The sequence below is a fragment of the Mustela putorius genome, unplaced genomic scaffold, assembly GCF_011764305.1.
Source record: "Mustela putorius furo isolate JIRA1106 unplaced genomic scaffold, ASM1176430v1.1 tig00000874_pilon_pilon_pilon, whole genome shotgun sequence".
Classification (NCBI taxonomy): Eukaryota; Metazoa; Chordata; class Mammalia; order Carnivora; family Mustelidae; genus Mustela; species Mustela putorius.
The window spans coordinates 7,879,910-7,895,743 of record NW_025421505.1 but is presented as its reverse complement, the minus strand read 5'-3'; the positions used below and the strand labels follow the sequence as shown (position 1 = coordinate 7,895,743).

The 15,834-nt window shown below is 52.2% G+C and overlaps 2 protein-coding genes and 1 long non-coding RNA gene across 6 annotated transcripts; 1 reads left to right on the top strand and 2 right to left on the bottom strand.

The window, feature by feature from the left end:
- Positions 1 to 828: 828 nt before the first annotated feature.
- SPEF1 (sperm flagellar 1) lies at positions 829 to 6,824 on the bottom strand. 3 transcript variants are annotated; one of them, XM_004772851.3, is made up of 8 exons: positions 4,360 to 6,824; positions 3,033 to 3,144; positions 2,537 to 2,693; positions 2,317 to 2,356; positions 2,122 to 2,182; positions 1,790 to 1,916; positions 1,581 to 1,674; positions 829 to 1,301 (listed from the first exon to the last, which is right to left on the bottom strand). In XM_004772851.3, the coding sequence occupies exons 1-8, from the start codon at positions 4,466 to 4,468 to the stop codon at positions 832 to 834; spliced, it is 1,170 nt and encodes a 389-aa protein (XP_004772908.1). In that variant the 5' UTR covers positions 4,469 to 6,824; the 3' UTR covers positions 829 to 831. The 3 variants fall into 3 exon arrangements, with proteins under 3 accessions (XP_004772908.1, XP_004772909.1, XP_004772910.1); XM_004772852.3 differs by having other exon boundaries at positions 842 to 1,301; positions 1,571 to 1,674; XM_004772853.3 differs by having other exon boundaries at positions 1,161 to 1,674.
- Positions 6,825 to 6,938: 114 nt separating this feature from the next.
- On the bottom strand, positions 6,939 to 9,792 carry CENPB (centromere protein B). Its single transcript, XM_045086045.1, has 2 exons — positions 9,650 to 9,792; positions 6,939 to 9,597 (listed from the first exon to the last, which is right to left on the bottom strand). The coding sequence occupies exon 2, from the start codon at positions 9,578 to 9,580 to the stop codon at positions 7,760 to 7,762; it is 1,821 nt and encodes a 606-aa protein (XP_044941980.1). The 5' UTR covers positions 9,581 to 9,597; positions 9,650 to 9,792; the 3' UTR covers positions 6,939 to 7,759.
- Positions 9,793 to 9,974: 182 nt separating this feature from the next.
- LOC106003785 lies at positions 9,975 to 14,848 on the top strand. Of its 2 annotated transcripts, none has more exons than XR_006608394.1 (3): positions 9,975 to 10,222; positions 11,654 to 11,732; positions 14,807 to 14,848. It is a non-coding gene; the product is annotated as an uncharacterized LOC106003785 (long non-coding RNA). The 2 variants fall into 2 exon arrangements; XR_006608395.1 differs by lacking the exon at positions 14,807 to 14,848 and adding an exon at positions 12,916 to 12,958.
- Positions 14,849 to 15,834: the final 986 nt, after the last annotated feature.

Genomic DNA, 15,834 nt, shown 5'->3' with positions numbered 1-15,834 from the left:
TTCCCCAGTCAAGACTTCAGATGAAACCACAGCTCTAGCTAACACTTCAGTTGCAGTCTTAGGAGAAATTCTGAAGCAGAGAACCCAGCTCAGCCACACCTAGACTCTTGACCCACAGAAGATATGAGATAATACATGTATGCCCTTTCAAGCCACTAAGTTTATGGTAATTTCTTACATATGATAGACACTCATACAAGTTCTTTTCAATTATTTTCTATTACGGAGAATTTCACTATGAACATTGCTATACAGGTGTCACAGAATACAGAACACAAGACCTTAAGTTTCCCCTAGGTATATGCTGAGTATATGTGTAGGAATAGAATCGTGGGGTCTTAGAATGTTACCAGTAGTTGGTAAATTATTAGATTTAGGGTCACATCATGGCCAGACCATCTTGGTCAGGTTTGAGAGTCATAGAACCGTAGAACCATAGAATTAGGAGTCAGGCTGTGAGAGGGGCTGGGAGTCATACAGAGGATAGATTTGGGGGTCTGTAAATGGTCAGGGTTGGAGGTAAGGGTGTGGCTACATTTGGAGAGAATGTGAAGACTCAGCTTGGATTTGGGTTTGGACAGTGTTGGGAGATACTGTGAGGGTGGGTTTGGCGGTCAGTCTGAAGCCAGAGTTAGAAGTCAGGCTGTTCAAGTGCACATGATCTAACCCCTGTGCTGTCATCAACCTTCAGGCAGTGGCCACCCAGGGTCCAGGTGCCCACAAGGTGAGACCCATTCTGGGCTTACAAGGCTCTTTCACTCAAAAGGGTGGTGGTGATGGTGGAACACAGCATTAAGAGGGGCAAGAAATCTGGGCAGAGAGAGAAGGTGGTCACAGGAAAGATAGCACAACTTCTTTAATGGGGGTAATGTGATCCCATAACTTCCAAGCATTCTCAAAGGTCCCCCCACAGGAGGGGAGGGTGATTGGGACAGACACAGTCCATGTCTTCCCCACTCCTGGCTGAACCCATTCCTCACCCCTTCTTCTCCATCTGCTGTGTTCTCCATCCTCGACTTGGGTCCCAGGTGAGCTCCCAGGAGAGGCAAGGATCTCCCTTGGCTGCCTGGGGCAACTTCCTCCCCAGCCCAGAGCACAGACAACTAGCCTGGATGGAGATGCCACTGTCTTCAGAGCTGGGCTGGGACCTGTTTCTAAGGGTGTGGACCCAACCGGGGCACCGCCCCCCAAGGCCCACAGCAGGGAGCACCAAAGCGGAGCCCGTGGTTCTGGGCACTGCTTTGGGGAGCATTCGAGGTCTCTGCACGTGGCTTCTGGGTTCTGGAAAGCGGTCCATTCTCCTGACCCGGGTGGAGTGGAAGGAGGTGGCTCAGTCCAGGGGCTCTGCTCTGAAGGTGCCTGCCTCACTGACCCTCCCTCCCATACTCGCCCCCATCCCAAGGGAGGGGCGCGCCGGCTCCCTAGGAGACTCATTGGAGCTGCTGGCTCCGCCCGCCCATTGGTCAGTCAGTCAGTGGGTCGGTGGGTGCGTGGGTGGGTGCCTCGGTTTGCGGCATCTGGGCTCTGGCCGGTACCAGGGCGTCCCAGCGTGGCCCGCGCCACGGCTCACCGCTGCTTACGCTCTGCCTGCTGGAGCCGCCGGGAGAGGTCGTCGATGCGCACGTTCTTGAGCTGAAGCAAGTGCTCCAAACGCCTCACCTTCATCTGCAGGACCTGGGCCGCGAGGCACAGAGGTGAAGTCAGCTGCCTGCTGCCCTCTGTCCCCACCACTGCAGTCCCTAAGCACCCAATGCCCCACCACTGCCCACGCCTTCCCAGTCACCGTCACCTGCACTGTCTCCTGCGAGGCCAACAACTCCTGCTCTTTTTCAGCGATCTGGAGGACGAAGCTTGGGTCGCCGCCCTGCACTGCCTGGCCATATCCCGGAGGCCGGGGCGCGGGCGGCCGGCCCCCCCTGGGGTGGGAAGCAGTTTAGCGGAGGCCTGGAGCTGGGGCCCCACTCTTACCCTTCTGATGCTCTTTGGCCAGACTCTCCTTCCCCCATCCCCTCCCGCCAACCCCGTTCCTGCTTCCCAGGAACAGTCTGTCCCCACCCTTATCTGCCAGCGCTGCGTTGGGGGATTACCAGACCTGGTGAGATAGGAACTCGGCTTTCTTACCTGACCTGCCCCCCTCCCTGGGGGTCTGGGGTACCTTCCCCTCGGGCCTTCTGGGACAAACCTGAGAAGAGGCAAGTGGAGGAGTTAGTCGAGCTGGAGTCCCTTTTTCCTGACTTCTCTCTCCCTCCCCTCCCCCATAGGTAGGACAGAAAGAAAGCTGCTCCTGGGAGGGAAGAAAAGTAAAGACCACTTTACCCACATCCATGTATCCAGTGCCATCCTGGGGAGCCAGCTCCTGAAATAACACCCCCCACCCCGGGGGTTTACTGTGAGTTCAGGCTCGCTCATCCGCAAGGAGCCCCATGTCTCTTCCGTGGTCCCCAAGGCCAGCCTCTGTTTGCCAAACACCCTCTCCCACATCTGTCGGCAAGGCGGGGCTTCCTGCTGACTGGAAGATACTCGGATGGGGCGGCACCTGTAAGGAGCTCGTGCGCTGCTTCCTGAGCCTCTGCCGCTCCTCCAGGCGCTGCCTCAGCGGAATGAGCACTAACTCCACCACGCCCGGCGCGCATTGCGCGATTTTGCGCATCACATCCTCTGGTACGGAGAAGTTCAGTTTGTTCAGCACCTTCCTGGGAGACAGGCACAGGGATGGCGGACTAGGTCCCCAGGGAATGAACTGAGGGGCGCGGAGTAGAAGGAAGTGTTGCAACCCTGGGGGAATGAACCCGATTCTTGGCGTCCCCTTTCCTTGCCTCCTCCCCAATAAAGGAGTCCCTTGATTTTGTTACCAGATCCTGACTGTGTTGTCCCTCCCTACTCTGCCACAAACAGAATCCCAGCCTGGGCTTTGGAGGCCATGGGAGGTGTGTGTCGGGGATGGGGGGAGGCATGGTAGGGCAGCCCTTCCTGGGATCCCGGGGTCTGGGTAGGGGATGGAGATTCCAGTAGCGCACCAGGCATTTTGCTACCTGTTTAGGTGACCCCAGTTGCTGAGCTTCTGTTGGAGAGAGTTGGCAGGGACATAATTGTGCATCTCCACCATCTTGGGGAAGTAAAACTTGATGACTTCTGCGACCAGGACTGATGGAATGGGAGCAGACATGGAAGGGAGTAAGGAGGTAAGGGAAAAGGAGTAGGGAGAAGATGTGGATGGGATGGGAGAATCATGGATTGCAGAGTGGTGGGGCCAAGCAAAGAGGTGATGTGGAAAGGGAAAGGATGATAGGGAGGCAGGGGTGGTGGAAGAGAGGGAAAGGGGTTCAAGAAAGCAAGACCAGAAATCAGTAATCATCCTCCAGCATACCCCAGAGGAGAGGCATCCCATTCCCCTCAGCTCAGGCATATGAAAACTAGGGTCTCTGGTCCTCTAGTAGAGAATGAGTCTCCAAGAGAGCGCGCCAGGAGCCTGGCATCCCATCCTAGTCATTTACATGACTACATACACACTCCCACCACCAAAATCCCAGGAAAGAGTCACAGAGTCACACAAGCAGAGACATGTGATAAGATCCCCCTACAGATATGCACAAAGTGTGTAGACACGCAGGAAACACACATGCCCATACATACACAAGCCCACATATAGCACACACATATACAACACACAGAGATTCACAAACACATACACAGACACATATTTCCGTCATTGAAGTTCAAGAGAGTCACACACAAGCACACAAACACAAGCACAGTAAGTCACATAGGCACCAATGTACTAATGTACCAGAGATGCATACTTCTGTCATTAAAATCTCAAGAGACACCCTTAGACACAGAGACACCTAAAAATCACAAAGAAACACATATGCACACAAGACCCCCTACCTGCATACAGGACAGAACCCATCAACAAACATATGAACATACACATGCGCAGACTCCCACAAGACAGATATATGGAATACAGCAAAGAACAAGTACACACACAAAGAAGCACAAAAACATACACAAATACACATCTTATTAAGGTGTCAGGAGGGAGTCACAGACTCACACAGTTAGACACACACCATCATCACCACCACACATGCATAAAGGACAGAACAAGGGGACATACATATGGATACACACATATTCCTATTCCCACAGACACACACAGAAACACACACACATATACACAATTAAAGTTCTAAGAGGTAGTCAGGCACCCCCAATACACACATACCCACACGCACAGAAGCACAAAGAGACATATGCATACAGACCCCCTACACATGTACTACAGGACAGAACGTGTCAACAAACACGGGCACACGGGGCATACACACAGGAGCGCACACATACTGAGGTGCACACCTCCATCACTGAAGTCCCTGGAGAGATTTCGCTTGGGCCGGGACAGAGGGATGTTGTCTACCCACAGGTACAGCTGGTGCAGCGCCTCCTCATCCACGCTGCTCGCCATTGGCACCCTCGGCAAGGCAAGACCAGGCCGTTCCAGCCGTGCAGAGTCCAGCCCCAACTTCACGATCCCTCAGGCGCCTCTTCTCTCGACACTGACAGCGACCAGACCTGCCTCTGCCTCTCTAACCCGAAGACTCTTCTCCCAGCAGGGAGCAGCCATATTGTTTTCTGAAACCATAGCAACTGTCCCCAGCTGGGCGGGGAGCAGGGGTTTCTGGGAGTTGTAGTTTTCTCCCTCTACTTACTCCCAGGCCCCAGCTTTGAAAAGGTGATTAAGTGGCCTTGTCTTCCCAGCATCTGTGCCAAGCGCCACCTGATCAGCCAAACTGGCCCACTCTGAAACCTGTCAGTGCCAACCAGGCCCTCAGTATCCCTGCACCAGCCTCCCCAGGGCTGGGATTCCCCTTCCCCATCCTTTAGTGATCAGTCCCAAGTGAAGGCGGCATCCCAATGTTTGTCAGCTTCATCTGGGCGTCCACTGCTAATCATCTGCTGCTTCCCAGCTGGATTGTGTGATAGGCTGTGTGACTGTCTCCTGGCTGGGTCCCTCCTCAGAGCTCTGTACTATTAGGGCCATCAACACTAGTGCCCTTCCCAGCAGTGTCCTGATAGGGCATTTAATATGTCCCCCAGATTCCCAGGGAGAATACTAGGGTTCAGGGCCAGTGCCTTGGGCAGGTTATTTAGCTCCTTAATCATATTTCTCCTTTCACGAAATGGGAATGGTTCTCGCCTATTTGTCCCAACAGGGTAATAGGGAGGAAAATGGGAAGGGTATTTATGGAAGATCTGCATTTGTATGGGGACTGGGGATATGGGAGTAAAAGCTGCAAGAGCTCCAGTAGACACTTCCACAGCCTCTCACCTCCTTCCGAGAGCTATCTTCCATGGGTTAGAAATGGATTTAGTAGCCAGTTCCATTTCAAAAGAGCACTCTTTGTAGTAGGGTTAGGGATATGGGTCCTTCCTTAGCGAAGGGACAAGAGTAGCAGGAAAAGAGGCACTTCTAGGATCAGCCAGAGAAGAAAGCTTGCTTCCACCAAAGACTAGCAGTGTAGCTTTGGCCACATTACTGGACCTTTCTGTGCCTGTTTTCACATGGTTTTACCTACCTCATAGGGATTCGTGAGCATTGAAAATGCTTAGCACAGCACCTGGCACACAGCAAGGGCCCTATTAACATCAGTTGGTGCTATCACTAATGAGATGACCTCAGTTCCAGCAGAAGAGGAGACACACGGAAATGATTTGCCTTGTTGGTATTTGAGGGAGGGGCCATGTTCAACAGGGAGAAGACTACTGCTCCTGCCCCCCTTACTCTGGAGCAGGCCGGCGGCGGGGGGGGGGGGGGGGCACTGGGCTTCCTTTAAGGCCTTCTGGTTTCCTCCTCCACAGCTCAGATGGGGTGGGGGAATGATGGTAAGGGGAATCCCAACTACGTTTTGCAGTCCCTTAGTCTTTTAGTTTCGTTGTCCTCAAGGACTACAGGGGAAATCTGAGTGCCAGAGTCTGGAAGACCAAGTGTGGAATTGTCACTCGACCTTTTTGATTTAAAGTCATACATAGTGGCCTTGCCTTTCTAGAAAAGACCACACCCAGGGCAGGGAGGGGACAAAAGACGACTTAGATATACCCCCCTTAACATTCCAGGGTGGAGAGAGGAAGAACTGAAAGGAAGTGGTGGGGAGGGAACCACAGCAGCAACGTGCCAGCCCCAGTGGAGGTGGGAAAACCGGTTTGACCCAGAGCTGAGCGGCCTCCTCAGGCCCAGGCCTCCCCCTGGCTGGAACCACTGGGGCCTGAGGGCCTCAATGAGGGAGGGGCTGGGCCATGAAAGGAGAAAAGGGGTAGGATCAGCAGAGACACGAGGCTTCACCTTTGGACTGGGGTGCCCCCAGCCTCTTGGGGGTGCAGTCTGTCCCAGGAATTTTATCTTCCTCCTGCCACTGTCCCCAGGATGGCCACCAGGCTTGGAGATGCTAATCACTGAGGTCTAAAGGGCTCCCTCTTACGGCATTAAAGGTAGACCAAGGGATGCTCTGTATGTCCCTCCAGACTCTAACCTGGACCACAGAAGTTGCCCCAGCACCCCTTTTGCTCTGTCCTCTGGGCCCACTCCTGCAAGGACCTTCTTTAATGGGCTTAACAGGCCTAGTTCCCAGTTTAACTTTGTCCAACAGGGATAGTTGGCTCCCTCCCTCCTCTCCTAGCTAACTGACCCCAACTTCTAACCCCAAAGCAGTGCAAGGCCCAGCTTTCCTCAAACCCAAACAGGTACACTAAAGATCCCTTCCTCCCCAAGCCTAGATAACATTTAGATATGGAGGTGGCCCCTCGCCCCAGTCAGGACTTGAATTGTGGCTACCCTCTCAACACTTGGTTCCATGTCCCACCAGAAAAAGGACCAAAAGGAACCAAGAAAGGACGTGTTCCCAAGACAGACGCAAGCCCAGACCATGAAGGATGCACCCTTGGCTGTTAAAACGTTCACCCCCACAAAAGGGGAGTGGACGGATTTATTGAATTCAGACTGGGAAAGGAGTAGCTGGATGGCTGGACTACGGGCCCAGCCCCAGGCCCCCTGCCCAGGATAGGGCCCTGCCAGAGAGGGAGGAGAGGCATGGGGCCTGCAGCTAGCCACAAGGAAGTGCCCACTATCACTCCCCTGAAGGGCCTCTTGGGAATCTCCAATCTGGAAAGAAAACCAAGGGCCAAAGTAACCTGGACTGGGCCAGAGAAAGGGATTGGGAAGATGGGGAAGCAGGCAGAGGCAGGCTCAGGAGCCTGCGGTGAGTTAGACTGTGCTTCTCAAGGCGGCCCAGGGGCAGGGGTAGGGGGCTGCCAGCCTTGTGGGGGCCTAGGCTGGACCTTCCTCTGGAGCCCTTCCCAGAATGGCTTTGGGGTCCCCCCCACCAAAGACCTGGTGTGGACGGCAGAGGGGAGAGGCACTCTCCGGCCGGGAGCTTCCAGGGCCCACCCCTGGCTGCTCCTGGGGCCTAGTCCACGGATGGCACGGTGTGGTAGCACCGGACAGCTCCCCACCTGGTCCCCCAAGCCCGGGGGGCAAATGGGGAGGAAGGAGGACTCTGAGAAAGAGGCAATAAGCAGGCAGTGAGGCTGACCCCAGCCCTGGGCCCTACCGAGGTGGCTGGGCCCGTCACAGGGCCCGAGGAACATCACTAAAGAATCTGGAGCTCCCCACTCTGGCTCCATCCATAGCGGCTGCCCAGAGAGTCCTCTGCCCTGGGCTGGTGCTGCCACATCCGGGTCGGGCACGACTAGGCCCAGTGGCTCAGCTTTGATGTCCAAGACCCCGAACTCCCGCCTGCCTGGCGTGGTTCTTCCTGGTCACATGGACCAGATCATGTTCCAAGTGAAGGATGTGGCTCTGCACTCGGTCGTCAATGGGGAAGGAAGTCAGGTACCTCTTGACCATAGCGAAGTAGGCCATGGCTTCCCCAAAGCTGGGCACAGGCACCTCATCACCATCCTCCTCATCGTCTTCATCATCTTCATCCTCCTCATCATCCTCATCTTCCTCCTCTTCCTCACTGTCAGACTCAGAGTCCTCTTCACCCTCCAAAAAATGGAGGGTAGGGCACTGGGCCTCCTCTTGGGCACTGTAGCCCCCGAAGCTGCCACCGGCTTCCACTACCCCCTGGGCCCAGTCCTCAGCCTCCAGCCCCTCAGAGGAGCTCTCTTCCTCCTCCTCCTCCTCCTCCTCATCACTGTCCTCCACATCACCCTCCTCTTCCACCTCCTCTTCCTCCCCCAACTCCTCTCCTTCCGCCCCTTCCTCCTCCTCGCCTTCTTCTTCCTCTTCCTCCTCCTCCCCTTCACCCTCCTCCTCTTCTTCCTCCTCTTCTTCTTCCTCCTCTTCCTCCTCCTCCTCTTCCTCCCCCTCACTCTTGAGGGCAGTGGTGATGGTGGCATTTGGGCCACCCCCGAAGCCAGCCTCCCGGAAGCAGGCAGCTATGTCCGAGGGCTCCACTGCCTGCCAGGCGGCAGCCACAAAGTGCAGGGCCTCCATCAAACCTAGCTGCAGGCCTGAGCGATCCTGGCCCTCCAGCGCGGCCATGGCCTTGAGTAGCATAGCCTGGCGGTAGTGGCCCTTCACCTGTTGGACCACTCCCCGCTCCAGCGGCTGCACCGTGCCCGGAGGGAAAAAGGCCAGCTGTACGTGTCGCAGGCCCGAGGTATCCAGGGACTGGGCAGCCAGGCGACCTGCCAGCAGCAGGACTCGGCGAGATTCTGCGGCCATGCGAGTGTCCAGGGCCTTCAGGTACTTGGCTAGGGCCTGGGTGGTGACTCCACCCTTGGAGTTAGCGGTGTAGTCGCAGGGCAGGCCGGCTTGGCCTGCGCGGGGCTTGGCCGACTTGCCGGCCACAAGTGGGGGCAGCTTCTCGCTGCCGTCTGCGTTGGCGCACAGCAGGACACTGAGGCGCTGGGTGGCCCTGCGCGCCCGTCCATCGCTGCCGCATAGCCCCGCAGCCTGGTCGGGGAGGAAGTCGTACCATAGACTCGTCTCGATGGCGCTGAACACGTCCTGGGAGGCGTAGCCCTCGGCCACAGACGGCGGCTGCTCCTCCCGAGCGCGCCAGCCCGTCGAACCCCCGCCACTCCCCTCCGAGGGCACCGCAGGCGGGCTGGCGGGAGCCGCTGGGGGCCGGGGGGCGGCACTGCGTGACCGGGCGCGGGCCACACCGCTGCAGGACACCACTCCGTGGCGCCGGCGGAAGCGGTCCAGCCAACCGTTGGAGGCGGTGAAGTCGTCCATGCCCAGCTCCTCGGCTATACGCAGCGCCTTCTCCTTGAGGATGATGCCCTTGACGGGTAGGCCAGCGGCGCGGATCTGCTGGAACCAGGCGATGAGCAAGCCCTCGAGCTTGTCGTAGGGGGACAGCTTGTTGGTTTTGCGGCAGGTGGAGGCCACACCGTACTTGCGCTCCGACGCCAGGATGGCGCGCTTGTTCTTCAGGATGGTGCTCAGCGTGGACGGCGGGATGTTGAAGCGCCGCGCGATCTCGCCCTTGCGCAGGTCCGGGTTCTCCTCCACCTCCTGGATAATCCGCGACTTCTCCCGGAACGTCAGCTGCCGCCGCTTGGGGCCCATCCCGGCGCGCCCCCCGCCCCGGGGCCCGGCGCCACCGCCGCCGCCCCGGGGCGGGGGGCCCGGGCCCGCGGCGGGGGGCACCTGGCGGCCTCTCCCGCGCGCCCCGCCCGAGACAAAGCGGCTCGCGGAGCGGCGGGCGGGGCGGCGACCCGGCCGGGCCGGGGGCACCTTCGGGGGCGCCGGCGGGCGCGGCGCCGGGCGGCGGGCGGCAGGCGGCGGGCGCGGGCGAGGGCGGGTGGCGCGGGCGCGGAAGGCAGGAAGTGCCGCGGCGCGGGGAGCAGGGAGCGCGGCGAGCGGGGCGGAGCGGGCGGAGCGGGATCTCGCGGGAAGCGCGGGGACGCCCGGCGCCGCCTCCCCGCCCTCCGCGCCCACCCCTCCTCCCCGCTGCCCCGGGCCGACCGCGGGGGGGCGCTGCGGCCTGCTGGACCGGCCGGCGCCCGCGCGTCCGGCGACCTGCGGGCAGGGGCGCGGCTCCCGGCCTCCGCGCGGGGTGGGCGGCGATTTGCTGCATGTAAAGAATAACAGCTGTGGTTTGTGGTTTTTGTTTTGTTATAGCAAAAATAGCTCACGCTCTTTGATGATACTGAAAAATACAGGAAACTAAAAATCACCTTTCACCCCAGCACCTGGTGAGATGAGCAGGTAACATTTTGATACGTTTCCTTCCAGTCTTTTCTCTAGGTGAAAGCAGTTTTATTTTTAAAAAATCGATTGCATAAAACCGGCATCGGATGTATAATCTGTATATCTGGCATCTTCTGCTGTTTTACCTGGCAAAGAGTGATGAGAATTTTGCCACATCGATAAAATATTGCCAACACGCTTTTTAATGGTTGTATATTGTTCCAATTAGGGATGAACACTAATCTATGTAGCCTGTTGTTACACATTTAGATTACTTTTATAAGCAACGTTAGGCTTTTAAATCTATTTGATGATAATCCCACAATCCATAGATTAACGCTCACTTTCTGGGCTTTTCCATGCATACAGGCATAAATGTTTGTGTTTTCACCTATAGAAATAATGTCATGTATATAAATACATAAACATATACACGTGAATCCCTGAAACCTCTTTCTCCACCGCACATGTAAAAATGACATATTCTTAAAACAATAAATGCATTGCGGTGTTTTGAAAAAAATCTCTTAGAGTGGAGTGAGGTGTAGTCAAGAGGAAGGCTGTGACCCAGAGCACTGGGCTTTCCAAGGTTAAGGGTTTGAGAAAGGACTGACAAGAAACTCATGAAAAACAGCTGAAGAGGTAGGAGGAACACCAAGCCTGCATGGTGTTTCTGGAGGCCAAGGGAAGAAAATGTAACTCACTGCTGTGTTAGTGTGTGTTGACAATTTGAATCCTGTGAATTTTCTAGTCATACTCTTTGCCCATTTTTCTCTGGTATTAGTCTTTTAGTGGACTTACAGGAGCACTTCATAGGCTCTGAACACAAAATCTTTGTTAAATATATTACAAATATGTTCTTCCAGCCTGCCAGCTGTCCTTTAATTTAACCTACGGAATCTTAGTATGAGAAGTTTGTAACCTTTGGTTTTTTTTCAAGATTTTATTTACTTATTTGACACAGAGAGAGAGATCACAAGTAGGCAGAGAGGCAGGCAGAGAGTGAGTGGGAAGCAGGCTCCCCACTGAGCAGAGAGCCCCATGCGGGGCTCGAATCCAGGACCCTGAGATCATGACCTGAGCCAAAGGCAGAGGCTTAACCCACTGAGCCACCCAGGCACCCCAACATTATTTTTCTTTTTAAGATTTTATTTATTTGAGAGAGAGAGAACACAAGTAGAGGAGCAGAGGAAGAAGGAGAAACAGACTCCCTGCTGAGCAGGGAAATGGACACACGGACTCACATGTGGTTCCATCCCACGACTCCGGGATCATGACCAGAGCCCAAGGCAGAGGCTTAACTGACTGAGCCACCCAGATCCCCCAGTTTGTAACCTTTAAGTAGGCAGATCTGTCATTTTTTTCCTTTACTGCTTTTGGGTTTTTTGTCTTACGTAGGCCTTTCCCACTCCTGAGACATAAAAAAATATTTTTTTTTCCTAATCACAGGTCTAGGAGAAAACATGGGAGACTTTCCCTATAGGAGCCCATTCTTGGTCCGTAATGGGTATATGGTCCCTGTGCAAAGGTGAGTATAGAGCTACCTATCTGAGACTCCCTACCATATATTTTCAGGAAACCATGTCAACATTTCTGTGATTTCATCCATGTGCATATATGTCCTTCCTGCCTCTTCACCCATCCTGACTTATAATCAATGTGTGTTTGGGTGAATGTCATGTAGGTGGGTTTATTTTTCCTACTTCACTGAATTTTCCAAGTATTTTTCAATAAGCAAGTACAACAGGCCCTTTAAAATGAAAAGGAGAATGGAAAGTTTGCTGAGGGACATGAAAAATAATGATTAGGTAAGAGGAATGGGTATTAGGCCCAGTGGGCAACTTTGGACAGTCTGGGCCAAAAGAAGAGAAGGTGGACTTTGCACTTCCCTTGCCTTGGAAAGATGGGGCTTACAGAGAGAAGTGGGGGGCCCCAATCCTAGGGTTCCAGATGGATTGGCAAGGGAATTCCTCACTTTAGAGGGAGTAGAAATGGGACCTATGCCTTGGTACAGACAGGCAGGCCAGATGTCTAGAAATGGCTGCGTCATCAGCATATGTGTATGGCTTCTTTTTTTGTCCTGGAAATGGCCATACTGGTATCTTTCATGTGGCACCAAGGATGGACCTGGAAGTAGAAGACAATGTGGGTCTGTTGATGGAGGTGGATATAGTTAGCAGGAAAGAGGCTGTCCAGCCATTTGAGGACGTCTCTGCAGTTCCTAGAGCCAAGAGTCCCAAGAGAAATACCTCATCTCTCCCCAAGTCCTCCATAATTCTATTCATGCTTTCATTTTTAACAGCTTTATTGAGATGTATTTCAGTTATCATACAACTTACCTATTTAGCATATACAATTCACAGACACATACAACTATCACTGCAGTCAATTTTAGAACATTTTTGTCACCTTAGAAAGAAATCCCATATTCTTTAGTAGTATCGCCCTATCCACTCCCTGCCCCTTCCTCAGCCCTGAGCAACCACTGATCAACTTTCTGTCTATAGATTTCCCTGGTCTGGACATTTCATATGAATGAAATCATATAATATGTGTCTTTAATGACAGGCTTCTTTCACTGAGCCTTATGTTTTCAACATTCACGCATGATGAAGCCCTATCAGTGCTTTATTTTTTCTTACAGCTGAATAATATTCTATTATGTAGATATATGATATTTTTAAATAAGATTTTATTTATTTATTTGACAGAGATCACAAGTACGCAGAGAGGCAGGCAGAGAGAGAGGAGGGGAAGTAGGCTCCCAGCTGAGTAGAGAGCCCGATTCAGGGCTCAATCCCAGAACCCTGGGATCATGACCTAAGCCAACGGCAAAGGCCTTAACCCACTGAGCCACACAGGCACCCCGATATATGACCTTTTTATCCAATTGTCATTTGATGGACATCTATTAATGATGGAGATTATTATTTCTGTGTTTTGGCAATTAAGAATGATGCTGCAATAAACACTTGTTTGCAAGTTTTTGTGTGGACATACATTTTCATTTTTTCTTGGATATATACCTAGGAGGGGAATTGCTGGGTCATATGGTAACTCTATGTTTAATTGTTTGAGGAACTGCCAATTTGAGGTCATGGTCTTTTAATTAACTTAAAAATTATGCCTGTTCTAGGGCATCTGGGTGGCAGTGGGTTAAAGCCTCTGCTTTTGGTTCAGGTCATGATTCCAGGGTCCTGGGATCGAGCCCCGCATCGGGCTCTCTGCTCAGTGGGAAGCCTGCTTTCTCCTCTCTCTGCCTGCCTCTCTTGCCTACTTGTAATCTCTGTCAAATAAATAAACAAAATCTTTAAAAGAAATTATGCCTGTTCCTTGGAAAATATTTTAAAATACCAACAATTTTTAAAAAATATTTTATTTATTCTTTTGAGAGGGAGAGAGCGTACAAGCAGGGGGAGAGGCAGAGGGAAAGAGAGAAGCAGACTCTCCACTGAGCAGGGAGCCTGACCTGGGGCTTGACCCCAGGACCTGGGGGTCATGACCTGAGCTGAAGGCAGACTCCCAACCATCTGAGCCACCTCAGTGCCCCAAAATACTGAAAATTTTGAGGATAGAGACATTTAATTCCACTACTCAGAGAATATCCTTGTGGGATACTTTTCTGTGCATAGTTTTTAATGATACACTTGGCATGATATTTTGTAGCCCATATTGTGAACATCTTTTCATGTCAATAATTATCTCCATCAGTGAGTTACAAATTTATTTTACTCTTGGAACCCTTTCTTCAAAAGACCATTTTCTGGAAGCCCAATATGTCATCATTCAAACATCAACAATTACTCATTGAGCCCTTGCCTGGTGCCAAGCATCCCTACCTGTCCCCATGCCTGTTCTCTTTAAAAGTCACAGGTATTACGAACTATAGAGGAGTCACCACATTAGCTGCTCCCCTATAAGAACACTCAGCTTGCTCTCTGTGCTCAATGAACATACATTTGTGTGTACTTTTATCATCTTTTTTTTTTTTTTAGATTTTATTTATTTATTTGACAGACAGAGATCACAAGCAGGCAGAGAGGCAGGCAGAGAGAGAGAGGAGGAAGCAGGCTCCCCGCTGAGCAGAGAGCCCGATGCGGGACTCGATCCCAGGACCCCGAGATCATGACCTGAGCCGAAGGCAGTGGCTTAACCCACTGAGCCACCCAGGCGCCCCTACTTTTATCATCTTTTTAAGAGAAATCCCTAGGTGTCTGGGTGGCTCAGTCAGTTAAGCATCTGCCTTTGGCTCAGGTCATGATCCCAGGGTCCTGACTCAGCGGGGAGTCTGCTTCTCCCTTTCCCTCTGCCCCTCCCCTGCCCATGTGCATGTGCTCTCTCTCTCTCTCTCTCAAACAAATAAATATTTTAAAAAAGAGAGAGAAAGAGAGAAATCCCTAGAAGTGGGATATTGGGTCAGGGGCCAACCTTGGACTTGGGCCTATATGAGGTACTGGGAGACTGGAGGAGAGACAAGTGACTTGGTCCCTGTTCTTCAAAAGCTCAGTCGGCTTGAGGAAATGAAATCAGAAAAGGGAAAAGGAGATTTCAATAAATAGAGCCACACCTTCCAATAATTCCCTTTTATTATTTTTTTTATAGATTTTTATTTATTTGAGAGGGAGCGAGAGAGAATGATGGGGGAGAGTCAGAGGGAGAAGCAGACTCCCCGCTGAGCAGGGAGCCCCGACGACGTTGAACTCAATCCTGGGACTCCAGGATCATGACCTGAATAGAAGGCAGTCGCTTAACCAACTGAGCCACCCAGGTGCCCTTTTTTTTTTTTTTTCTTTTTAAAGTCTCCCAGCATGGAGCCTAGCGTGGCTTAACTCACAACTTTGAGAGATCAAGACCTGAGCTGAGATCAAGAGTCAGTGTTTAACCGACTGAGCCACCCGGGCACCCCCAAATCTTCCCTTTTTGGAATGAACACTGTATATACCTGCTGCATCAGTGTGAAAGCTAATAACCTAAATGTTCAGCATTAGGGAAATGAATAAATACATGGCATTATGGTTATTTGGCGTCACCTTCAAGTAAAATGAAGAAAGCAAGGGTAAAACAATGTTTCACACAGTTTGTTATATTTGTAAAAATGTGGACATACATGTGCTTATACATATATAAACCTGCACTGTGGACTATGGTAGCCACTAATCCCATGTGGCTATCGAGCGCTTGAAATGTAGCAAATCTAAGTTGAGATGTGCTGTGATTATCAAATGCACCAAATAAACAAACAAACAAACAAATAAATAAATAAATAAAGGTATCTAGTGCGCCTGGGTGGCTCAGTCAGTTAAGCAGCTGCCTTCTGCTCAGGTCCCAATCCCAGGGTTCTGGGATTGAGCCCCACATCAGGACCCTTGCTCAGCGGGAGCCTGCTTGCCCCTCTCCTTCCCACTTGTGCTCTCTTTTGCTATCTCTGTCACTATCTCTCTCTCTCTCAAATAAATCAAATCTTTTAAAAAAGTATCTAAAATATCTAATAATTCCTATATTGATAATATGTGGAAATGATAATATTTTGAATATTTAAAGTTTAATAAAATATTAAAATGTCAGGTGTTTCTTTTCCATTTTTTTTTTTTTTTGACAGAGAGAGATCACAAGTAGGCAGAGAGGCAGGC